Here is a 25,001-nt window from a genome sequence, read left to right on the forward strand (position 1 = left end):
ACGTTTACTACAAGATTCGAGTCCAATTTGTGTAGTTTTACCGTGCCACGAAAAAATTCAAAGTCGACGGTTTTTTTCTTTAGGTACCATTGGAAAATTTGCACTCGGCCTATTTTGAACTGCGATCAAGTAATTAGAAATTTTTGCGACGCGCCGATTTGGTTTGCGAGGGGAGAGACGTTTTACTGTTGAATGCAAATTCAAAATAGAAATATTTGCTGACAATTAGATTTAAAAACCTTTCCAAAGTTTGATCCCAGCTTTGGCCGCGGCACATCAAAGCTGCATTGTACGGCTGCCGAGGGTCCCGATTTCGTTAAAATTGTTCCAATTTGTGAAAATTGAGCGCTTCGCTCAATTTTCACAAATTCTTTAGTGCAAAGTTGCTCGTCGAGTCACTGGTTTGCGAATACCAAGTCCCAGCGTGAAGCGTGCGCATTATCGAATTTTTTTTCCACAAATTTCGTCTCCGCGAAGGTCGTCGCGTCAGTTTCTTTCTCACAATTGCTTAACAATGTATGTTAATTCGAGAACGTGGCATGGGCCAATATGACAAATTGGGCTGATCACGCATCTATACATTAACAAAAAAAAACACATTTAATCAAAAAGTCATATACTTTTTCTACTTGTCTGAATATTAAAAATAAAAAATAATTCACCCAAACAAGGACATTGCAAATGATGTAGCCTAACGCTCCACAGCTTCTCTACTGCATTAAAGCTTTAATTGAACTCTACTAATTTGAGCTCTCTTTGTCGATGTCCGTGCAAGGACCAAAGATGTTCGTTTCAATGCAACTCCCAAGGTTCTTGCTTCGAACCCAATCATTCATAGCTCAACAAGAGATAATAGATTATCTCACAAAAGGAACAACTTGCTATTTATTGAAGAGGAGGAGAAGATATTGTCACAACTGAAGACAAGTTTGCTGCAATTGAGACAACCGAAACGCTATCTCTACTGCACTCAACTAGAACGCTGAGCGCTTAACATATGTTTAGCCTCAAAGGCCGAAGTACCGCAAATACCTAATTAATAAATTAAGAATATTAAATCCTATTGTTGAGTTACAATCAAAATATATGACAAGTTTAACAAAGATATATATAATGTATTCACATATTTAAAGTCATATACCTAAAGAATCCTTCAAAACCTTCAGACTCTTTCAACACTGTTAAAAGACACTTCGTTATGAAGAAAAAGTTCGTTCTGTTTCACTTTTTACAGTTTAAAATGTCTTGTGCAGACACAAAGTGTCTTTAAGTAAGTGATTTCTCAGCTGCCACAGGGCGGCTACGACGTTGTCGTGCTGATCCGCCCGTTTTCCTAACCAAGTAGCCGCGTGAGCCAGCTTTTCTGGATCGGGGGGAGTGCAATTTTCCGGAGTGGCGTGCAAAGAACGTTCCCAGTGCGTTACGTGCTTCTGATCGGCGTTAAGTCCTTCGATATACCTGTTGATGAAATACGTGGTTTTAGAATTATTTTCCTTATTGATCATTATACGTTTGTAAAGCCATGATATTTGTATTTAATACCTGATATAAGCTTCTGAATGGAGTACTCTTTGCGGCCTCGGGGGCACCGAGATAAACATAGGATCCGTCGTTTTCTGCGACGAGGTAGCTGCTGCTGACGCAGTCGAAGCGGGAGCTGTGAAGTTATAATACATTAATTATAATCAACAAAAATGCTCTACAAGGATCTAGTCTAGCACACTGCCACTGTCAACTTTCGTTTTATAAAAATCGAGCGTACGACTGCGACAACTGCATGTTTCTAACCTCTATAATGATAAAGGGCATACCCTGTAAAATCATTGTATTTAAGACACCTTATCCTTTCTACCACATTATTAAAACACACGTACACATGAGAAATTAGCTACAAAAACTCTACTTTTCTACAAAACGGTCCTCCCCTCGAGTCTACCGAAAAATTCTCCCGTCAAAACATTGAATTACCTGCCACTATAACCGACGTATAATTCGCTGGCGTTGTTAAAAACGTACTAGTACTAGCAGCTATTCCAAAAGAAACGATATTAGTGAGACAATGCTTAATTAAAACATCTCCGAATTAAGCTTACCTGATGCGGTCGCTGCCGCAGGCAAGTTGGGTGTGGACGAAGTTGTCGACAGGCGGTTTATTGCTGCTGCTTTACTTGAAGGCTTGAAATTTCTGAAATAAAAACGTTCAATTAATCACTCACATAATTATATGAGAAATAAGAAATGCTTACTTGCTCCTGCTATCTGGGGGGATGCTACGCCCGTTGCCCTTGTTGATATGCATATCTCTCACATGGCGAATAAGCCTAGTGATGTTTGGGAACGGCTGCAGGTTCTTTTTAGTGAGGCGGGAGCAATTCCTCCATTTACATTGCAATTCCTCCCCAGAGTGATCCTAAACTTGCCCATTAAATACCCAAAATCAAAGCTCAATGCAAAAAATACCTGATAATACTTTTGGACATGCCCTTGCGAGTCTTTAGAATCTTTCACCGAGTGCTCAACACAATCACTAAGTTCCTCAAATTGGAAATCACAATCCTCCCACTTGCACTCAAACACCTTATCATAAAAGAAATAATTAATTTTCTTCTTCTATAAAGAGAAATGACATTACCATGTGTTCAGGTGGTCCCTGAGTTGCAGGAGCAGGACTGGGACATTGCTCCTGATCAGCCAAGAGCTGCGCCTTGGTCTCCTCATTCAACTTTGAGGCCCTTTCTTCCCATACTTGTTTCTCGGATGTCGTCAGAGCCTTCCATTCGGCTCCCACAATTCGAGATATGTCCCCAAATTTTGATTCGGGATTGTTTTGCACCACCTGCTTACGCACTTCACGAGAGTAGAGGATATAGCCGGTAACCACCTTGTTTTTCGTGGGTTTCTGTGGGACATATTATTAGTTGGTATAAGGTGAGAACCAAAGGTTCATTAAGGCTCCCTCGTTACTTTAGTCTCGTTGAATATTTTTTAGAAAATCTAGAACACACTTATAAGATTGTTGTTGTTCGCGCAACTACAAATAAATTCATTCTTTTTTTAAAGGGAATGGATGGTTGATTCACATCTCCAGAAGTTTCAGACCTTTGTCAGTATATGCAGCATTGACAAACAACTTAACATTGTCAAATATTACTTTTAGTCGTTGCTATATGTTGTATGATGTGAAGAAGTATTTATTTATTTCAGGGAGCAAAATTTCATTTATTAGAGCTCTTATGCAGAGGTGGTTACTAATAAATATTTCATTGGCACAAGTAATATCTAATGAGAAATCCATGGACTAATAAAAAATAAAACTAAGTTTCATGTAACTTTTAAAAATTGCATCTGATACAACAAAAAGACATATATTAAGGCACATGTGCTAGTCTAAAGGTTATTTTTCTTAAATGTTCCCACTATTGTTATGTCCAAAATGGTGAAAGTTCCAAGGTTGGTTAAATGAACTCTAAGATTTAGGCCTTGCAAAAAAAGTTATATTGAAGCATTCCATTGATCTAAGATTATAAAGGTGTTTAATAGTTTCAATATTTCTGGAAATAAATTTCCTCTGTCATTTTATTTGTATTAACTTACATAAAAAAGTAACAAAATCTTAAGGATGGAGGACAAGGAAAACCGTGCTTTGTACATTAACATGATAATTATGACTTTGCTTACTTTTTCAACACTAGATAACGAATATAAACAAGTTTTTTATGGTTAATACTTTGTATAAAAGACTGTTCTTATTTTGTTAAATGACCACCGAGTATTTACATAAATATTTGGACCACACAATTGCTCTTAGCAATTTAAAAAATTAACTTGCACCCTGGTGGAAAAATGTAATTCATCAAAGCATATTCACAAATTAATAATTAAGATAATAAATCGCATTAATTAAGGATTACTGGTCTTGTGACTCCGATATGAGTGAATCTTCAAATGTTTACCTAATCTAACCAACCGCATAACTTTCGACCTTCCAGACATAGCAATGGCGTAAAACTATAAGAAAAACCCTGTATACTGCTATACTTAGGAAATTATCCCACTTTTTGTCCTCGTGGCAGTTGATGATTTAAGAGTGTACATTGAGCAAAGTCTATAAGTCAGTTTTACAGTTTCAAGAATGTCTTTCAATTTTTTTGATGTCATATTTTGGTCTTGGTAAACTTGACAAGTTTCTATCACTTTCTGCTATGGTGGATAAGTTTCTTGCCAGTTCAAATTAAACACATAAAAACAAAATCTTGATGTTATTTTCATACTGAAAATTCTAATAACATTTAATCTTGACTAGCATACCTAAAATACAACTACAAAACTTGTCAACAAAAGTAAAGAAAAACAAGTATGCCTGACTTATGACAAGTTTTATGGTGACTCTTCAAGCCAATTGCAAAAGGAGTGCTTGATATCATCTGCCAATATATCTTATGAACTTTTCTCAAAACAACATTGACTGTAAACTTCTAAATAGACAGCTTTTATAACACATAAGAAAAATATAAGACAACCATTAATATTTTTGAACATACCTGGGTGTAGATACCTTTGTTTTGACAGTACTTAGTTTGCATTAGTATATTTAAGTTATTGAATATGTTATAAATTTTAAATAAAAAAGAAAATGTCTCGTTTCTCATGGGATAATTTCCAGACTAAACCTACCTTCTTGCTGCTACTAGGTGCTGGTGTGGGTGGTGCCAGACTAGTATTAGTATTAGTAGAGATCCCGGGTGTGATAAGGATACTATTAACAGCAGCAGGGATTTCCCCTGAGCCCACGGAAAGGCCACCATCCAAGGAGTCCTCCATGACAATGTCAATGTCCGCTAACTTAGTAAGAGTTGGTGAGGCCTCCTGGAAAGGGTTTTTTATATTGATGGGCCCCATCAGTGTGTCAATATTAATTATTATTAGAAAAGGACTGAGTCTTTGATGTGTCACGGGTAACAAAGTAAAAGTTTCTGTGAAAGAGGTATATTTAATATTTAACTATTACAAATATTAATGATCTTGTGACTGGTCTATTAGAAAGCAAACTCATTGCCTGAATGGAAGTACAGTTATAAATATTTTTTGCTCTTCAATGCCTTTCTTGTGGGAGAAGGCTCAAGAAAGAAGTGTAAATTCCTTTAATTACAAGCCACAAACGGTGTTAACACTACTGACCGGTGTTAAAATTACCTATAAAAGATGAAACTACATATTTTATGTTCAGTTAATATATCTTTTACAAAGCCAACGCCTTTGGAATGCGCATTTATTAAAAAGATACTTGAAGGAGGTTATCGAATGAGCCGGGGCTCTCGCTTGAACGACTGTAAGTCCTCTTTTATCGGTAAAGAGTGTTATTTACGGAGCAAAAGAGAAGCATTCGGTAAAAATAGCCATAAATTCGAAACACAAACCAAGAAATTAATTTTAGAAAGCTCAGATTTCGCCCAAAATCGACTCTCTTCGGAACGATGAGGAATGGAATTTCACACTCACCGTAATGCAAAATGAGGAGGTATCCATGGAATTATCCATTCTCGTTGGAGAGACGCACGAAAGGTCTTTTACATTTTCCGCTAGGAGAGCGATTTTGTGGAGTTTTCACGGCGAAAATTAAAAAAATTCAAACACAAATTCCTAAACCTGAACAAAACCTTCAGCCACAAACGGAAAGTCAAACGTCAGATCGTCGAAGACGGGGTGGGGGTGACTGTGACATTTAGATAATGACGGTGTTAAAAGATAGATGACGCGGCAAGTGATATTGGGTTTGTCGAAATCACGAACATAAGAATGCAAACGATTAGTTACAATTGCAACATCAAAGAGGTAAAGAAACGATTGAAAATATAATGTTATGGTATGCTAGAAAAAACGCAATAAATAGACAACAATAAAATTCAATAAAATACAGTGCAAAGTGGAAATGATTTGTGAAATCAAATATTCGACAAATAAGATTTTTAGGTCGTAGGATTCAAGCGCCACAAATTGAATTTCAAAGAGCGGGAAATTTAAACAGGGTTACGTGGAAATGGCGAAGGTGAAGACTCGTCATAACAATTCCTTTAATTATATAGTTTACCTTAAAACAGAAATTAGCTATCAATACAACTAATTGTTAATGATTACATTACTTTTTGTTTTTATTTAGTAAATAGTAATTTTGATGGATAATAATTGTCGAAAGTGGTAGTTAAAATGCAAATTGGTTCCGTTTTTGAGTAAATACAAACGCTCTTCTTTTCGGTTGAAACAAGGAAATACTCTAGTGTGGTTTCAGGCAATAATGATAGATATAATATTCCCATATGTACGTCCATATGGCGAGCCCTAGCAACCGGATACGAATTGTTCTGAATCATAAAACGTTAGGGCAAACGCAGTGGAAAACTGAAGGTTCTTCGTCAGTTCTCAATCCGCCCATATGGACAGCTAATTCGCTATTGATTCTCAAGGCATATTGGACGAGTTAAGCTCGGAGCTACTGGGGTGCATGTCGTTATTGACTCATATGTGTGGGCCTAAGCTACGAGACTGATCGCCCTCGAAGATCAAAATGGACCTTTCCACTTGGAGCAACGACCTTCACTTAGGGGGCAACTTTCAATTGGTATCTTTTCACGGAAATCTGAACGATATCCAATTGCAGAAAAGACCTGGATAGTCAATTTTCTGTAGTACCCTTTCGCACTCCCGCAAGCCCGGAAGGACTCGTTTAAGAGCTTGGCCACATCACATATCGGCAGATAGTGGACTGCAACAAGGTGGATTCCACGCTCACCTCTACATATCACCCTTCGAATGATTAATCGTATGGTCCGACATCGCTGGAACTTGCTTTGGCATGCGACAAGCTAAGCAACATATGGAGCAACCGATGGTCATGCGGATAACTTCTCTTTCGGCTCGAAGGGAGGAACAAGGGGAAGGTGGAATAACCACTGCCGATATGAGTATTTTATGGTCATACGACAAGCTATCTGTACATGACCCTTGTTGCCTAATGAAATGAAGGGGCTACAAGCTTGCAGATTCTTCAACTTGGTGGGGTTGTAACTCCACTCAAATGGGTCGTAACAAGTCCATTATTGATATCTGTGAGTAGGACGTTTATCACTTGATTTGGTCAGATCAAATACAGCACAGTGAGACGATTCTCCCTTGAAGTTTGGACATCTGGCCATAAACTCATTTTTTTTTCAGGACATAACGTTTAACATATATTTTATTATACAAAAACTGTTAGAAAATTCACCGTTGGCTTCCTGTACATTCAATATTAACTTTTGACTCAGGTAAATTTGTCCCAATCGCACTGTTTTAATTTGCAGAAGGTGCCATTGCTCTGTATGTCATTATGTAAGATCGACCCTGTACAGAGAAGACAACGTTTTCTACCTTTAAACGGCTTTATTAAAATCAGGCCTTGCAAAAATGTGGAACACATTGCTTACTCATGTTAATATTGATGTCTAAGGATATTGGTAAATATATATATATATATATATATATGCGTTGTTGGGTGGTCTTTCGCTCCATTAGCCCCACAGTTCCCATGAGAATGTCAAGAATATTAATATATGCTAGGAAAACCGACCCCTCTTTTAGATACCTATGCATATTACGGACTTATTTTTCGTATCTGTCATTGTCCATATTATTGAAACAAACAATTGTTCCCATCATTCCTGATGAGATGGACAGTAGATTTCTGACTTAATATTCGATTTGATACAGTCATAATCAAATGTTTCAAATTCGCCGGTAAGTTAAGGTACGCTTAATTGAATAGAAGATTTAATTTCTGCGAGACGTAATTTAAGTCTCGAATTTTTAGCATTTACGCAGAGGTCAGTACAATGCATAAAATTTGTAATTTTACACATTGCACGTACTTCTGTGTAAGCGCTAAAAATTCAAGCATTAAACTACGATACGGTTAACGCATTATAAAAGGTCTGTTTTCTCTACCTACAACGTACTTACCCTCCTTCCTTCCAACTGTTTCTGTCTCAATTTGGCGTTCAATGCGTCCCTAACGTTGACCTGAAAACATACAGCTTCGAAACATGCTCACGCGCAACGCAACAAAAATAAAATAAGCAAAGAAACAGTGCAAAGTCTGCAAGAAAAAGCTCACATTCTCACTACAAAAATGATGCATGGCGTTTGCTGATATTTCGTCAAATTAACACATGGGTTTTGAGAAAATATTAGCAGGAAACGAGGCAACGAAAATTGAAAAAAAAAAAAAAAAACGTGAAGTTTTATTACTCCATGAATGTTTTTGTGCCGCAATCAGTTTGAAGAAAAAATTACTTTCAACCAATTGACCAAAATATCAAAACCATCAAGATATTTCTCCCGAGTCTTGCCTTTGGAAAGATTTTCCCAGGGTCATAACCTACTGCATGTTAATGGTTTTTAGCTCTTGAATTTATTGCCAATTACTTGATTAGTACCAAAAGGAGAAAACTTCTAGTCCACACTTACCCTTGCGGGATTCAACAATTTCGGGAAGCAGTAGATTTCGTCGTCGACCACTTCGGGCACGTGGTAGTATTTCCTCAGTCCTTCAGGTGGCAGTTTCCGTACAAATCTGTTAATTTCGTCGTAGATTGATGTACATATATAAACGTCTTGCTCGGGTATTTCGGTAGGCCGCACTGAAACCAAAGATAAGTTATTTTAAGACGCTTGTGCTGGTGTTTAGAGTAAATTTTGTGTGATTCATCAAGTAAATTTTTGTTTAATACGAAAATAAATATATCGAAAGTAAGGCACCTAGCAAATCATTTTTCCAAGTATACTCACATACAATCCTAATGTTTTTATAAATATTAATACAATCATTTTACTCTTAAGGGGATGTGCGATATGGCGTTGCAGGTAACACATTTACACAGCTTTACAGTGAAAACATAAAATTATTGCCTGAACTTCCTTCATACACTGTGTCATTACATGTGCCACTTTTTTACCATCTTTTTCTTATAGTTTCTCTATCCAACGCATTTTTCGTCAGTATAATATTACATGAAAGGATTTTGTGAACTGTAATATCTACTTACATGAAACATACTCGTTATAATCCAGCACAGCGCATCTCCCTATAATACTGACAATTGGATTAATATCTTCCTCCGTCGACTGTAACACCTCATTCCTGTAGTAAAGCTTATTGGTAGGATTTGGCACTTCTGATGGGCAGACGAACCAAGGGCCCCGAAAGTAGCATTTGCCGCTATAATTAAGAAATACATAAAACGCTTCTTCGTAACTGTGAGAGTGGTACGTACTCTGCCGTATCCCATATGCAGTCAATCTGGGCAATTACCTGCCGCCCCCCATCTACTACAACATAGACAAAATCTCCAGATTTTATCACACCCGAACAAATGGTATTGTATTGTTCGTAATAGGTGTTGCCATCGTCTAGGTCGGTGGCAACATATGCAATCACATTCTAGAAGAGAGATCATGTAAAAAAATATATATTTTTTAATTGAATTAAATTCGACCTACAGGCCTGTCATCGTCAATCATTCTCTCGAGTTCTTGTAGCTCCGCTAATTCATCCTTATGCTTCTCCAATCGTTCCTTAAATACTGATATCACTCGTTTGGGCTCTAAAGGTACATCCCGCTCGACTAGTTTATAATTCGAAGACAATTCGGGGAAAATTTTTATTTTCTTGAACGACCGATGTCTTGAACTATACCGCGACTCCAACACGTACACATCCTCATCTTCGTGACCTAAATCCAATCAATCTTGAAAAATTATTATCACGCTATTGAATCTACAAACCTTCAGGCCTCATGGTAAAGTACTGCTTCACGCTCAATACGCAACAGCGTTCTTTGATCTCTTCCAAAGGAACACTGATGTACTTGTCAGACTTGAAAACTTCTTTTTCTAAGAACCGTCTTGTTTGCACGTGGAAAGTTTCATCTGGTCTTAGATAGTGGTTGCCATAGAGCATTTGTTGCCCATTCTTTTCGTACAGGCGCTCTATTTTGATTATGTGTGGTTCACAGCCCTGGTAATTTAATTAATGTTTATATAATTGAATCGGTGGTTGCTTAAAAATAGTGAATCAGTATTAGCATATTGGAAATTTAAATATTCATTTTTTATACTTTATTGACAAGGGACTTATAAATTAAGGTCACTCCGTTCATTCAGAATATAATTGTGTTTTAAAAATTCATCATATATAATTAACAATTGTAATTTCGATACTTTTGAAATATCTGAAATACAAAAACTAAATTTGTAGGTATATTTGCACAGTGAAAACTGCTCCCTTGAATTCGCAACTTTTCTTTCATTGCACTAAATCTGGAAACTGCATGTTATTTCCTATTCGGTATCATTTCTTAGACCAATGAGCTGTACCTTTACAAAAGGCAGACAATAAATGTTTGTATATTTTTGTACCGATATCACTTTGTAGATAATTCAGTCGAATATTAATGCGGACTGCACTAATAATGTAATTTTTTTTGTTTTAAAGGAGTGTAGGGCACGCGATTAGTGTAACTGTGAAATTGTGCGTTAAAGTGAACGTTGCTGACCACGAATGAAGAGCGACACTGTTGGATGATCTTATACAAAAAATGGGTTGATGGAAGTAGAACATCAAGATAAAATAGATTTGTTGTTTATATTTAAAAGGAAGTATCCGATTACTTTTTAGAGTTTATTAGTAATGGTTTTCGTCTATTACATTCAGAGGTCGTGACACTCTTGACTTAGTTTCAGTTGTGCATTTTATTTATTCAACTATGTTAAATCAAACTTACTTCTCTCTTTGTCTCCATATAAACAAATTCGCCCACTTGGAAAGTCTTTTGGTTGCAAGTCATCGTTTCTTCGGTAGATCCGTTGCTATTACTCCCATCTTTCAATAAAGAGTCATCGGAACTTCGGGTCTCACAATCCTCCTCCAGAGTCTCCTGCAGAGATTTCTGATGTCGCAATTTTTCGATGTTATGCCTGGCATCCAGAGCACTGAAAAACATTTTTATATATTTGTCTCTTAATGTTTGATTGAAACCACTCACGAATAACCTAACGCGGGCGATTGTAACAATTCTCCGTGTTTGCACAATTCGTCTCGAGTCCTGATGAAAAACATCTGCAACTCAATGGCATCTTCAAAAACCTGAGAATCGGAACGAGAAAGTTGTCGAGCACGGTCTAAACAGGCGAAAAAATCTGCTTGAAAGGTGTCGAGACGTTTGTACAAATTTTTATCCAGCCTGCGTTTGATCAGATCCAAGGAAAGAGCCCGAAATCTACACCAGACAAAAATTCTTGGAAGCGACATGTTAACGAACATGGATAATAACCTACTTCTTGCCATCGATTTCGTCGTGCTCCGGTAATTCGGCCATAGAGTCACTATAACAACGTCCTTCATCATCTTGATGGTTGTAAACTGTTGTAAAAAGTGTTAAAAGGACATCTTGGACTGCTTCTGCCACGTCTACAACATGATAAAATATAGGAAAAAACACAAGAAATAATGAGAATCGCTTACCTGGAGCCTCATCATCTGCAGACTCCTTCAACTGTAGCCGTTTTTGAGATACTACCCTCTGAAGTACAAGAGCGTCTTTATAAATTTGTGAATCAGGTTCGTTGAATTTGCACGCGTTGTCCAACATCAAAGTGAAATCAGCCGCTAAATCCTCGACGCTTTCGTAGAAATTATTCTTCATTTTATGAGCTATTCGTTCCATGTCAATTGGATGTTTTATGACCTAAAACGATTTTTTATTAGAACAAGGAGAAGATTATACCAATGAAACTCTGCCTCATAATAATCTGGATATTCCAGTCTGGACGGTAACTTCATGAAAATCTGACACAGCTGGCGTTCACCTTTCGGATCTTTGTAGTCTCTGACAGCTTCAAAGAGGTGCTTTAAGGCTTTTTCAAGTGGTGACATGACTTTCCTAGGTTTGTAACTAAAAGTATACAGGTCATTTAAATCCTTAAATAGGTGCAAACTAATAACATACACTCGCACTGTTGTCCTCTCTTTTTTCAATTCCATTTGTTTTTCTGCCATTGTGAACATTGGACCTACTTTATCCATGAGATGTTTTTCCAGTAAATTTGCGTCCTCGTAAATGGCGGAATTCTCTTCATTAAATTGTCTAAAATATTCAAACATTATTTACTACTTGCATTTAAAAAGAATAACCTGGACTCACCTGCAGTTAGCAAACATCAATTGAAAATCCTTCACTAGGTCCTTCTCGCAGCTATACTGCTCTGCCTTGATTTTAGCCTCAATTTCCAGGAAATCTATAGGTTCCTCTATAACCTCATAGTACTCTGCATAAAGCTTTTTTGAAGGTTTCTCCATGAAGGCCAGCATTGGCTGCCTACCGCCCTCACACTGACACGCAAATTCAGAATGTACTTCTAATAAAATTATTATACTAACCGTGAAATCTAACATGTATTTGGCTAATGAATGCAAGCGTTTTTTCATGGGGACAATGTCTTTCGGAGGTCTGCCTCGCATTGGAACACCCATAGGACTTAGATTCTTAGGTTTTGAGCCCATCTTTTTCTTCCCATCAGGATCTTCAGGGTCGTCAAGGTTCTGAAATATTTTGGTAAATTGTAAAGAAGAAAAAGGAATGCATTATGGGATGAAGCAGTTGAGGGCAGGTGAAAATTAGACGAATTTTTACACATGGATAGAAACATTTTTACACCCCAAAATTTCTTTGATTGCATTTGCATTTTTTGATGAAGCCTTTATGTGCTTAAAAACACGTCTAATGACAAAGCTAAATGAACAGGGTTAATATAAGCGTGCAAACATAGCATACCTTAGAAGAAGTGTTTTTGTTAGCTTTCATTGTTACCTTGACAATAGCCAGCAGCTCTTGGACCTTAACTTGCATCGCTTTTTGGAGCTTTACTGCGTCCTAAACATATGCAATAATTTCAGAGACAACTTAAAGGGATTACATTCTTAAGTCAATAAAAATAATCAATACCTTGTAAAGCTTGGAATTAGGAACGTTGTATTTTTTTGCGTTTTCAAACATAATGGTCATATCTCCAGCCACCTCGCTGACTGTTCCATAAGCTTTCTTGGACAATTTATTCCTAATTTGATATAGAGATAAGGGATTTTTAATCTCCTTATAATAGTCTGGGTATATTCTCCTTGAGGGTAGTTTCCAAAAAGGTTCAGATAAAGGTACGCCATTAGGACCTTGCAGTCTCCATACAGTCTCTAAAAGCTTCCATTGAGGATTGTTAGAGTCCAAGTTAACCTAAAAGGAAAACGAACAAAATTAATTCTTTAGTATTAATTTTCACAGCAAAAAAAAAGACACTTACAAAATCGTCATGAAAGCTGTCTACACGCCTTGTATGATGCACTTTAACGGGCTCAGGCTCCGGTTCGGGCTCAGTCTCACTATCCGACTCCTCTACAGTCTTCAACTGTGCCATAGCAGCTATGTAATTTCGTTTTCTCTGTTTTGGCGTCTTCTCAGATGATCTTACTGGGGTCGGAGACCTTGATCTTTCTTGCTCCATTATTTCTATCCGCTTTTGATTCACAATCTAAATAAAAAATATCAATACATCTTTCGTTGTAGCATCTTATATTACCTTTTTCAACAACTTGGCGTGGTTGTAAATTTGCGAATTCGACTCATTAAATAAACAGGCATTCTTGCACATTACAACTAAATCTTTTTCTAATGCTAGTATGTTTGCGTACTGATGATTTTGAATTTTAATGGCTATTCGTTTGAGATCTATGGGTTGCTCTATCACCTAAAAAAAATTTGACTTCTAAGCATTTTAATGCATGAGTTAAGTACTTACTTCATAATATTCTGGGTACTTAGACTTCGAGGGTAGCAGCTGAAAATGCGTATTTAAGAGCTTTTTGTTGTCATCAGTGACCGTCATGACAGTATTGAAGAGCTCTTCATATTGCTGATAATCTATTGAGAAAAACGATTTTAATATCGACTTGACTCACGTAACTTAATTGCTCACCTTCTTTGCTACTATCAGAATTAACTGCATTGGAATTATTCAACGAGTTATTGTGGCTGGAATTATTCCTAACAATACTAGATTTCCTCACGGGGGTCTTTGCTAGTTTAGGATTATTTCTGGGACTTTTATTCCCAGGCTTCGAGTCAGACTTACTCCCCGCATCCGGATTCAGAATTCTTTGTAATAAAGAGAGTTTTGAAATATTAACTACAACTTTTCGGTACAAAACTCACTTAATTTTACTGGCCAAAAATAAATGCCACAGTTCGTCAGCATCCTTCCACTCCTGCGTGCTTTTCTTATAAAAGGCTTTTGTATTATGTACAATTAGTTCTATATCACTCTCTAAACCTGCTATATCATTATATTCATCTGTTCTAAGTTTCTGCTGGACCTTCAGTAAGTCTATAGGGTTATTTACAACTTCGTAGTAGCCTTCAAAATATATAAATCAGTGGCGAATCGATGTAAATATGAAAATATTTTTTACCTGGCTCTTGCCGTCTTTTAGGCACCCTTATGAAGGAATCACATAACAGGGTACCATCATTTTTTTTGTGGTTCCTTATGATTTCATATAATTGATGGCATGCTTCAATCTAAGAGAGGAAGGTTTTTTTACAGCCACATTACTATATTTAACACAAATTGTATCCAGAGATTGAAATTAATTTATTAGTAGTAGTTATTATTATTAGGGTAATTACAACTCCAAATTACAACATTTCCATTAAGTTTCAACAACGGTCATTTGTTCATAAAAGTGCAAAAAACACTTGCAAAGTTCCAAATTGTTTAGATGAGACTATATTAACATATATATTCATTGATGTTACGAGGCTGTACTAGGTGTAGAATTTACTTAACTTTCTTTTTAAACTGGAATAAACTGCTAATTGTATATTTACTATCTGGTAGATTGTTGCATAGTTTAATAATAATAATGATAAAGGCGATGAATAAAGAAAATTCCATGGCTCGGGAACACTCTGGAGATGCTTGTGCTATCGAAAATGAATAATATCAACTTCTTTGTTTATGCTCGGCGACGAACATTAAGCTCACCAACAAGAAGATAAACAGAAAAACCCAGTGCTATAAACAAAAATTCATCAACCTACAAATATTCATTTTTTATTTTTGGGCGATCCAGAACTAACTTACAACAACGGCATTGAGAAATTTTGTAACGAGTGCTCCTAATACCTATACAACTGATATGACGGATGAAGTCCGATTCAACTGATGAAAAAAACACCACTAAATACGCAGAAACGTGTCTTAACTGTTTTACTTGGTAAACCAGCAACCACTCAGGAAAGTCTCAATAAATAACATATTGTATACATTAAGGAAAATAACTAAAATGGGTTGCAGACCTAACTTTCCCTAATAATTCCTGAAAATGTATCCCAAATTTAGCAAGAGGGTTGTTGCAAGGTGATTAATGGAGCAAAAAACAAAGATAGCAAAAACCAATAGCCCGAGACGGTTGGTGATAAACGATCTTCATACAGAATATCAGAAAAATAAAGGACATAGTCCAGTAGAAACTGTTGAAGACTTTAAACAAATGTTAGCAGTTATGTTGGTGATTTCAAATAGTACAAGTAAACACATGAGAGAATGCATTTGACATGATTCACCAGAGCTGTATCTTCACATAGGAAACTTCCCTTTATCATAAAAATATACATACAAGCCAGCAAAGATATTATAGAAAGGGAACGAGTTAATATCAATAGAAGGATATTTTATGGTGCTTTTAATGGATGAGAATTTTATGGTTTCTATGTCATTAAATTCGCTTATAGTATAAGTATAAAATGAAAAATAAATTAAAATATTCAGACTTTTGTAGACTAAATTTGAAGCTATTTAAATTTTTGATATTCAACTTTTCAGAGTGTCCTGGTATTTAACTGCTTATCAGTAAATTCTATATTACTGATATCAACATTTCACTTAGTTTCTCCTAACTAAAATATAGGTTATTCATCCCTGTTATTTTTTTTATAGTTTTGGTCCTTTTTTTCTTCTTTATAATATCTATTTGACTTTGAAGTTTACTATTTCTGTGACTATTATCTGCTATGAATCCACTCATTGAATAACTATTTATTTAAATTTCACAAAACAACAATTAAATATACAGAGTAAAAATTCAAGCAATTAGACACAAATCGACCATAAATATCCTACTGCTTTACAAAAGTGGCACTCCAGAGAATAGGTGAGCTGATGTTTCAAGAATACTGAATAAATCTTCTAGACATTCTAGAGACTTCTTAAAATTAGAACTTTGTGTGGTTTACACAGGGCATAGTATAATGTCATTAACACATAATGAAGATTTCTGGGCAATTGAAAATAATTTCTTTGATAGAGGAGTAATTGGCCAGAAGATATAAATAGGACATCATGTCCAAAAGTGGTTATGTTCATAAAGAAACCGAACATCCTCAAGAATAAACAGTAAGACCTTCTCGGCATATAAAATAAAATATTTATAACCTAATATGGCAATATGCCAAATTTGAGATCTCTATTTTTTCCAGAACTCTTAATAGGGCATTTAACATTAATCACCTTGTATATTTCTTCTCATTATCATCAGTTTATCACAAAAAAAGTGTATTTTCTATATTTTAAAGATTTACTACTCATTGACAATTCAAGATAGAAGATACAGCAAAATAATTTTTTATGTTTTTGAGCAAAAGTTCAACTTAAAATTATTTCTAGCTTGTCTGAAATTAACCTCGACTTTCAATATTTAAATGGGATCAATCATTTATTGTTTTACAGGACATATTCATATGTTCATGTATACTCTTATACATAATAATTTAAAAATCACTTACTGGATCAAACAACTTTTTTCTTTTCCTCACAGTAGGTCCACTACTAGTTGAAGCCTCATTAGAATCATCGTCATGATTCCCAGTTATAGATGAAGCTCTTCTTCTCTTACTCATATTTACTTAATCCTTATTCAGCTGTCATATGAACTACATTTACTCCTTTTAACGCATATAACACCTTCCTAGATGGTAACACCATTACATATCGCAAAGGGATTTGTACTGTAAGTTAGAAGAGTCTAAATTTACTGACCAAATTGGTAATAAGAGGCAGCTTCACTCTGGAATATTAATAAAACCTTGGATGTACTATTGGAGTATGCTGAGGATGCCAAAATGCAATGAGCATTTAATTATTTACATTTATATCTTAAACTTACATGATCAATGTTGCTTGTTGAACTGACTAGCTCTGTTACAGAAAAAACAGCTTTTAATCGTGCTTATATGCTAATATTGATGCCATATAGTGTCTGGCAAATAAAACATTCCTCAGACAGAAGCAAATATGCTTGAAATCTTCTGAAATCCAGTAATTTTACTAAAAACTTCTGAATCCCAAGCTAAGGTTTTTAGGTTAGATCCAATGACATTAGCTTATATCCTTCAGGAGCATGTATCCTAGGATCAGAGTTCTTGTAAGATCAGTTGCAAATATTAATCAAACTCCAGACTTTTCGCGGGTTTTGCAAAATATTTCCCAAACAATTCACACAAAATAGGCGCGACACAAATTCTTTCCACCATTGAACTCAATTTTCTCCAGTAAAACCACAATGGCGGCTAACGATGTTTAGATAGAGACAAATTTATTGCAGTATGACTAGCTAAACAGAGACAGAGAGATCACATAACAAAACCAACCAACACAAACCAAGCGGTATTGTTGGTTATATAATTCGCACTGAAATCAAGTGACAAAATGAACGTGTGACATTCGAGTGATAAAAACTTCGATTATGAATTTTTGCCGCCAAATACGTTCCGAAGACAAAATGGGGAAAAGTAACAACTGACCTAAACCATTTCATTAAAACATATTTTGTAATTTTTTACAATATATACAGCATCTGTATTTCAAAATAAAGAAAAGTGATGATTAGCTAATTGTTTGTAGAAGTAAAAACTGAATTTAGATGTTGTTTGTTGCAAGGAGCATCTGTAAAGAGGCTACCTGAAATATTAAAATTTATTTAAATAAACCGCAGATCACAAACTAATGAGACCCTTACCTATGAGCCTTTTAATGGGCAGGCCTTCATTGGAAATAACTTTGCATTCATCTATGTCAAAGATTTGGAAATCCAAGCAACGAAATTTCTCATCAGTTTTATAAAGCTCATTCAAGCCACTAGGTACAAAGTAGGGCCTTCCAGAAAATGGATTAACAAAATCAGCCCAATAACCAGCCTTTCTGAGCTTGGAACATATGTTTTTGGCAGTTATTAGGAACTTAAAAATATAAACAATGAATCAAAGACAGGTTTCAACAATAAAAACAATACCATTTGGGCCATTTTTTCAGTTTCGGTCTCCTTATTTAACTTAGTTTGTTTACCACCAGGCTTCAGATTGATAGTAATCACTGACAATTCACTCTTTTCCAATGGCCTATATGGAAACAATTCGCAGACAGTTTGGCGCAGAACTTTTGGACATGTTTGCACTCTCAAAATCATATCTGAGTCTGGATTGCTGCCCACCTAAACATGGCATTTTTATTTGTCAGTAATAGCCGAAGGATGAGGGTAAGCCTTACATCTTCAACTTGCTCCATGATGACGTCATGATGGGTTTTGATGGTTGTTTGGGTATCATACCAGGCTAAGCCTATGTTACCCCTTAAGAAGAGAGGAAACCCATTAGAAGCTAGCAGTTCAAAGCTAGGGTCTCGCCATACTAAGTTAGACTCTAAATCAAGAAAGTAATATGCTAGGGTTGGCTGATGTAAGATAGCAAAAGATTGGACATAATATTATTCTTAATTGTTTAAAATTTAAACTTTCTTAACCTAAGAAATCAAGTATGTTTATACCTGAATCAGGTCTGCGCTCCTTTACTGGTTTGTAGGGCCCACTGGTATTACTCACTTTTCTTGAATAACATCTAAAAGAATTTTGACCCTGTAAAATACTATTTTTGGGAAGTTTGGTCAAACAAATTAAAAAATTTCGACTTGACATTGTTTGACGTTTCGAAATTTTTGCAGCGTTGGGCATTTACGCAAAGTTGCCACATCTTGCAAATAAATCCGAGATGTTTACTAGTGAATAACTGTTAGACCTTGAAGATTTTACCCAATCAAAAAATGTCGTTTTAAAGCAAAGGTGAATAAACAATATATACAACTTTGGTAAACTTTCAATTTAATAATAATTATACAAATGTAATCGGCTACCTACTCCAAGAAGACACTTTGCCATGATCTTTTACAGTCAAACCATGGAACTTTAATTTGTCTCTTAAACCATCACAGAGGGTTAAAATATCCACATTTTTCTCAGATAGTCCAAGATTTCTGATATCATGTCTAAAACTCACTAGTAACTCAATTAATTCCGATTCACTATCACTTTGCATAATATCTTTTGATCCACTTAAGTCAATACCAAACATGTCTAAAGTATTAATTACAACGTTAGTGAGTCCTAAAAGATAATGCATTTCACAAAAGCTCTCTGCTGAATTTGTACTAGAGTGTAGCATAGAATTAATTTTTGAAACAATGTTATTCAAGACTTGCATTACATGGGGGGTGTTAAAGTCATCACAGAAAGCAGTATGAATATCTCTCACAGAGGTTGCAAGTAATTCGGCCAATACAACATTGTTCAGGCAAGGTTTTATTATACCTCTCTTCACCTCAGTTATGGTTACAACAAAATTCTTAAACACACTTAAGGAGTTTGCAGCAGTCTTTAATAAGTCTGAATTAAATTCCATTGAGGTTGTGTATCTACCTTTGACACAAGCCATTCTGAACACCTCAGGTTTTGTGCTCTTTAACATATCTTGAATTGACAAGGTGTTCTTTAAACTCTTAGACATTTTAACTGAATCTTTGGAGTGGAGGTGACCTATGTGCAGCCAGTAGTTGACCCACTGACATTTTCCATGGAAGACACAACTCTGGATTTCTTCATTCTCATGATGTGGAAATCTTAAGTCCAGACCACCAGCATGAATATCAATTTCTGAGCCAAAAATATGAGATGCTAATGCTGAACACTCGATATGCCAACCAGGTCTACCTTTACCCCAAGGGCTGATAAAATGTGGTTCTCCTTCATATTTTGTATTTTTCCATAAAGCAAAATCAGCAGGGGATTTCTTATATTGATTTGAGGAGTCAGGGTAATCTTCAGATATATTCTGTAGTTTGCCTTGTGGATAAGGACTTTTTGATACATCAAAGTATACTGAATTGTCTAGAGCTTTGTATGCTGCACCATGTTGTATCAATTGCTCAATAAAGCTTATAATTAATGGGATATTATCAGTCACCCTTACTATTATATTTGGCTCAAGTATACTCAAACTTTTCAGATCATTCCAGAATTCTTTTTCGTACTTTTTAGATAGTTCTTTATAGTCCACTTTCAACTCTGCAGCTTTTTTAATTATTTTATCATCAATATCAGTAACATTCATGCAAGTTACCAAATTTAAGCCAAAATGTTGCCTTAAAATCCTTTGGATTATATCTAGTTTCACATAGCAGCTAGCATGCCCGACATGTGCTGAATCATACACTGTGGGGCCACAGGTGTACCACGTAACAGCCTGTTTGTTTTTAACTATTAGGGGCTCGTTTTTTTTTGTCACGCAGTTGAAGATGTTTATTGATGTATTGTGTCCTATTGGCAATGTCCAGGAATGTTTGTTTTTGGGTAGCAACGTAATTTTTTGGCAAAATAGATTAGATTTGCTTAATAACATTGCGAAAATCTCATTAAAATGAATAAAAGTGAGGTTAGATTGTCTAATTTGTGTATAAATTCAAGCAATGTATTGCTGATTGCTCCAATATCAGAATGTGACATTAAACAGCTGTTTGAGTTTTTTTCAGATGACAGACACATATTCTGACATTTTAATCTGACACACTTCTTTTTTATTTTAATCATTGCTTTGATTTTGATTTAGATAAAAGCAAACACTGATTTTGGCTATTAAAAGAAAATGTGTGGTGGATTTACTTGTTCCAAAAATGCCCTTATAGCCTTAAACGCGTTGTATGTGGTAAGTGCCCTTTAATAGCATTTAGGTTGTCTTTATAAAGGGAAATTTTTTAGGTCGTAGGTTGCATCCTCATTGGGGTAGCTGTGTATGGACGAGCTGCCTCTTTGGTGACGAATTTACCAATAGTTGGTGGCATTTTAGCATGTGGAGTCATATTAATATTAATTTCAGCCCTAGGACTTATAGGTGCTCTGAAGCATCATCAAGTCATGCTATTCTTTGTATCCTTTTACAGTATCATTTATGGAAGTTCTCGTTTGATACTCAAAGAACCTAAAAATTGGTTTATCTATTACGCAAATACCGATAAGCAGCGTTAACATCATCCAACATCCTTCCTCTTCCTTTATCAACATAATTGAACATTGTTTACTCCTACTCCTAAGTATAAACAATCAGATAGTCTGTTACTTTAATACAAATTTCAAACAATTGCTTCCTTAATTACAATATTACAGTACATGGTAATTTTATTCCTACTGTTTTTAATCCAATTTTCAGTGGCATGTGCCTGCTTGGGTGTTAATGAATCTCAGCAAAAGCAGTGGGCAGAACAAGGTTGGACAAGGTATAAGTGGCTTTTGGTTGTATCTATCAAACCTAGCTTTGTTTGAATTATTTTAGAGTCGAGAATGACACTAGAGCTAATGTGCAAAATACTTTTACCTGCTGTGGGTTTGAGCCCGATGTGGATAAAGTCTTGATTCACCCAGATTGTGATAAAGTGCAAGTAAGATTAAAATCCTCACACATCACTTAATTTAAATATAATTCAATTTACAACAATTTAGCTGAGGTGTTGTCAAAATCCTGAGTCTCAGTCTTGCGCTTGCCCAGGTTGTTTGCAAAAATTACAGAGCACCATCAACTATGCATTTAATCTCTGTGGCTGGATTGGGCTCTTTTTCAGCTTCACTGAGGTAAGTATTCAGCCTAATTTTACTGTAAATATTTGAGCATTATGTTCCTTTCTTATATTTGGTCTAATCAACTTACAAGGGTTTTCGGCATGTGTTGTTTCTAGTTCATGGGAGTATTGTTAACTGTACGTTACCGTAACCAAAAGGATCCAAGGGCTAACCCAAGTGCTTTCCTCTAGTGCCATAACCTTCCTGGCTCTGTGCAAGATGGTGGGTTTATTGTGTGTGTTTTTGAGTTGGTTTTTGTTTTCTTGTGGCATCTGCATTTGTTTGTTCTAACATGGTTGTTGCATGCTTGGTGTTGGTGTGGATTATTCAAGAGGTAAACTGCAGAAGGATTTTGGTGTACAATCCAAAAGATTTAGGTGGTATTAGGTAAGGAATTGGCAGGGATTAATATCTGTAGTGCTGAATTTTGAATCAAAAAGCATATGTGTTGCATATTTTTATTTGATGCTTATATAGTTGTCTTGTTTTTGTTGGAATGCTTGCACCTCATTGCGATTAATTGCGGCACTTTCGCAAGACATGGCAGTTTTATCATTAAATTTCATGAAAATTAAGAAAAGTACATTTTTAGTAGATAATCGAATCTTTTCAATGATTTTCAATATGGAATGTATCCCCAGATATTCTTGGCAGGTAATTGTCGGAGTTCGCGTTTCTTGATAACTTCCCTAGTGTATTCGTAGCTATTGGAGGCATTAGCACGTATTAGTTAGTGTCAATAGGCATTAGAAGATATTAATTAGTTTTAGTGGGGATATTAACAGGTAATAGTGTACAGAACTGCGGTTTACCTCGCGGGATTATTTTTGTTTTGAACTTGAGAGTTGTCTTGTTTAGGTAGTGGGAATTTTATTGACGAGACGGTATCGTAACCAACAGGATCCAGAACAACTGAAAGCTATTGCCGTTTTTCCTAGTCATAAAACTTTCACCTATTAATGCTGTGCTGTAGCTTTTCTAGTCATTTTATGAGAATTTTTGGATAACTGATTCATATTTATCAACTGTGCATTATTGGATTTAAATATTTTTTTGCAATACCTGTGTTATTGATCCGGTGGATTATGTAATACTAAAGATAAAAGAAAAAGACAATGGCTGAGTTCTATAGAGAAATCCATTGTTCGTCGCCATTTTACCAAAGACTTGTTTATGTAAGGATGTTTATTTCTTGAACTGACTTGTGTGTGATGTTTCTTCTTTTGTATTTTATCACGATATTATTATATTCATTCAAATTCCGTATCTAAGGGAATTTTATTTAGATAAAATACGTATAAATTATTGTTCTATGTGCTCATCGTATATTAAAGTCGTTTGCCAACCATGTTTTGTAGAAGCTTAGTTGTTTACATCTGAAAATTGATTTATAAGAAGATTTGTATGTACTAATAAAGTTTATAGTTTTGTGAGCTTTGAAAAGCAGTACCTATGATAAGAAGTACCGTACCTAAATTTAGGCATTTAGTAGATTCAAATGGTTAATAGGCACCAATTAATCAATCATTCCTTGAAACATTGTGTAAAACCCCTGGGATAACCAGTATCAGGCACGTAGCTAGTAAAAAGCAAATATAATTATTGTACAAATTCCACTTTGAACATGGACAATTCCATTAGTTATACAGTGGGTTAAATGTAGTTAGTACTGAGAGTCAGATTCGAGACATCCTGAAGATCAATGGGCCTCGAAGAAGGCAATTTTTTAAAAAGCGTTATTATGGCTTTTTTATCCAGAAATCTCTGCCGCATGTTTTGGGAATAATTAGATCTGGTTATTGCATTTTTAAAATTGGATATTTTTTCATTTTCTTTGATTGGAATTCCTAAATTTCCAAAAACGCTTTCACTATTTCTACGAAAGCATTTTGGAAATTATATAAATAATAGATATGAATATAATAATAATAATAATATATTTAAAAAAAAACTCTTTCGTTCGTGCACTCAGTACCAGCCTTAAAATGGGACGAGTTTGAGCAACGACTTAGGGCAGAAGATACTTGACGTATTTGTTGCATTGCGTTTGTTTTATTAAGGTAAGGCGGAGTGATTCAATCAATCCAAAAACATATCGAGTACGCCTACACGTTAAAATTCTCTATATTGGTATATAACCACTTATTGTTTTAGGTAATTGTAAATACATTCTTTTATTTTTGGAGTGAGTGTCGGTATCCCGAGCTAAAGAGGTAACGGAATCATGGCCCTATTTCGTCTGTAAAATAACATTGATTGTGCCTTGGCTCGACTGGACTAATTTATTGGAGTGCGAAATAAATAGACAAACTTTATAACTCCTATTTATGATAACGATATGAACATGGAAGGTAAAGGGCAAAACCACTGACTATAAGCGAAGGGTGTGAAGCGTTATTCAAGTATCAGGGAATCTATAGCTCCACCACCAGTAGTATGAGTTCTATTACTCACTTTTCCTTATCATTCTTGCTGACTACGTGCCTCACTGGTATAAGGTTAATTTAAACTGATATAAAAGATGAAAAATAACGTTTTAATATGTAGATAATTGTATGTACATCATTTGCATAACTTTGCTCAAACACAATTTTCCTTTTCTTTTACTCATTTTCGTAAAACATTTCCAAATAGAATAATAATTTTCTGATACTGATATTTTCGTTAAATATTTATTTAATTTCCTCCTCTTTTTACTGTTATGAAAAAAATTTACTAACAGTTTTAGTGAGTAATCGATAGTACCTGTGAAGCTTTTATAGGCATCGTTGCAAAGAATCCTTGATCTCCTTTGCTCATCATACTAGCTATAGTCCTCTCTATATAACGAACGCGTGTAATTGTAATTATTGTAATACCTGAATGATAATTAAAGATATAGACTAGATTATGGTGTAGTTTGATTGCCTAATCAGCACGAATAAATCTA

At 35.4% G+C, this 25,001-nt stretch overlaps 4 protein-coding genes across 8 annotated transcripts; 1 reads left to right on the top strand and 3 right to left on the bottom strand.

Moving 5' to 3' along the window:
• Positions 1-599: 599 nt before the first annotated feature.
• polybromo (protein) lies at positions 600-17,705 on the bottom strand. 4 transcript variants are annotated; one of them, XM_066291315.1, is made up of 32 exons: positions 17,303-17,704; positions 16,923-17,203; positions 14,549-14,657; positions 14,292-14,493; positions 14,056-14,234; positions 13,879-14,000; positions 13,660-13,827; positions 13,384-13,611; positions 13,035-13,316; positions 12,900-12,962; positions 12,470-12,631; positions 12,234-12,421; positions 12,039-12,176; positions 11,831-11,984; positions 11,555-11,777; positions 11,368-11,500; positions 11,076-11,309; positions 10,815-11,022; positions 9,817-10,048; positions 9,532-9,764; positions 9,306-9,472; positions 9,078-9,250; positions 8,500-8,672; positions 7,993-8,052; positions 4,675-4,866; positions 2,633-2,899; positions 2,461-2,577; positions 2,247-2,410; positions 2,094-2,185; positions 1,969-2,028; positions 1,543-1,657; positions 600-1,458 (listed from the first exon to the last, which is right to left on the bottom strand). In XM_066291315.1, the coding sequence occupies exons 2-32, from the start codon at positions 17,034-17,036 to the stop codon at positions 1,236-1,238; spliced, it is 5,175 nt and encodes a 1,724-aa protein (XP_066147412.1). In that variant the 5' UTR covers positions 17,037-17,203; positions 17,303-17,704; the 3' UTR covers positions 600-1,235. The 4 variants fall into 4 exon arrangements, with proteins under 4 accessions (XP_066147412.1, XP_066147411.1, XP_066147413.1 ...); XM_066291314.1 differs by having other exon boundaries at positions 12,864-12,962; XM_066291316.1 differs by lacking the exon at positions 7,993-8,052 and having other exon boundaries at positions 12,864-12,962; positions 17,303-17,705.
• Positions 17,706-17,947: 242 nt separating this feature from the next.
• On the bottom strand, positions 17,948-19,137 carry LOC136344170 (cobalamin trafficking protein CblD-like). Its single transcript, XM_066291373.1, has 5 exons — positions 18,958-19,137; positions 18,682-18,833; positions 18,428-18,625; positions 18,155-18,374; positions 17,948-18,096 (listed from the first exon to the last, which is right to left on the bottom strand). Exons 1-5 carry the CDS (start codon positions 19,103-19,105, stop codon positions 18,026-18,028), a joined length of 789 nt encoding a protein of 262 aa, XP_066147470.1. The 5' UTR covers positions 19,106-19,137; the 3' UTR covers positions 17,948-18,025.
• Positions 19,138-19,271: 134 nt separating this feature from the next.
• On the bottom strand, positions 19,272-20,937 carry CysRS-m (cysteine--tRNA ligase-like protein, mitochondrial). The gene has a single exon (XM_066291329.1). The coding sequence runs from the start codon at positions 20,859-20,861 to the stop codon at positions 19,317-19,319; it is 1,545 nt and encodes a 514-aa protein (XP_066147426.1). The 5' UTR covers positions 20,862-20,937; the 3' UTR covers positions 19,272-19,316.
• Positions 20,938-21,016: 79 nt separating this feature from the next.
• Positions 21,017-24,959, top strand: Tsp97E (Tetraspanin 97E). 2 transcript variants are annotated; one of them, XM_066291378.1, is made up of 7 exons: positions 21,017-21,164; positions 21,218-21,385; positions 21,623-21,732; positions 21,789-21,894; positions 21,956-22,084; positions 22,189-22,294; positions 22,931-24,959. In XM_066291378.1, the coding sequence occupies exons 1-6, from the start codon at positions 21,105-21,107 to the stop codon at positions 22,261-22,263; spliced, it is 648 nt and encodes a 215-aa protein (XP_066147475.1). In that variant the 5' UTR covers positions 21,017-21,104; the 3' UTR covers positions 22,264-22,294; positions 22,931-24,959. The 2 variants fall into 2 exon arrangements, with proteins under 2 accessions (XP_066147475.1, XP_066147474.1); XM_066291377.1 differs by lacking the exon at positions 22,189-22,294.
• Positions 24,960-25,001: the final 42 nt, after the last annotated feature.

Source organism: Euwallacea fornicatus, chromosome 16 (genome assembly GCF_040115645.1).
Source record: "Euwallacea fornicatus isolate EFF26 chromosome 16, ASM4011564v1, whole genome shotgun sequence".
NCBI classification, from domain to species: Eukaryota; Metazoa; Arthropoda; class Insecta; order Coleoptera; family Curculionidae; genus Euwallacea; species Euwallacea fornicatus.

What these genes read in the sequence shown, in the direction of transcription:
- polybromo (XM_066291314.1), bottom strand. Translation starts at nt 17,036, where the DNA reads ATGAGTAAGAGAAGAAGAGCTTCATCTATAACTGGGAATCATGACGAT. An exon ending in CCCCCAGATAGCAGGAGCAA is followed by an intron (nt 2,186 to 2,246) that starts GTAAGCATTTCT and finishes TTTTTATTTCAG; the next exon opens with AAATTTCAAGCCTTCAAGTA. An exon ending in TACGTCGGTTATAGTGGCAG is followed by an intron (nt 1,658 to 1,968) that starts GTAATTCAATGT and finishes ATAACTTCACAG; the next exon opens with CTCCCGCTTCGACTGCGTCA.
- LOC136344170 (XM_066291373.1), bottom strand. Translation starts at nt 19,105, where the DNA reads ATGTCAAGTCGAAATTTTTTAATTTGTTTGACCAAACTTCCCAAAAAT. An exon ending in TCATGGAGCAAGTTGAAGAT is followed by an intron (nt 18,626 to 18,681) that starts GTAAGGCTTACC and finishes TGCCATGTTTAG; the next exon opens with GTGGGCAGCAATCCAGACTC. An exon ending in CTGAAAAAATGGCCCAAATG is followed by an intron (nt 18,375 to 18,427) that starts GTATTGTTTTTA and finishes TATATTTTTAAG; the next exon opens with TTCCTAATAACTGCCAAAAA.
- CysRS-m (XM_066291329.1), bottom strand. Translation starts at nt 20,861, where the DNA reads ATGTTATTAAGCAAATCTAATCTATTTTGCCAAAAAATTACGTTGCTA.
- Tsp97E (XM_066291377.1), top strand. Translation starts at nt 21,105, where the DNA reads ATGTGTGGTGGATTTACTTGTTCCAAAAATGCCCTTATAGCCTTAAAC. An exon ending in ATCAAGTCATGCTATTCTTT is followed by an intron (nt 21,386 to 21,622) that starts GTATCCTTTTAC and finishes ACAATATTACAG; the next exon opens with TACATGGTAATTTTATTCCT. An exon ending in TCTTTTTCAGCTTCACTGAG is followed by an intron (nt 22,085 to 22,930) that starts GTAAGTATTCAG and finishes TGTCTTGTTTAG; the next exon opens with GTAGTGGGAATTTTATTGAC.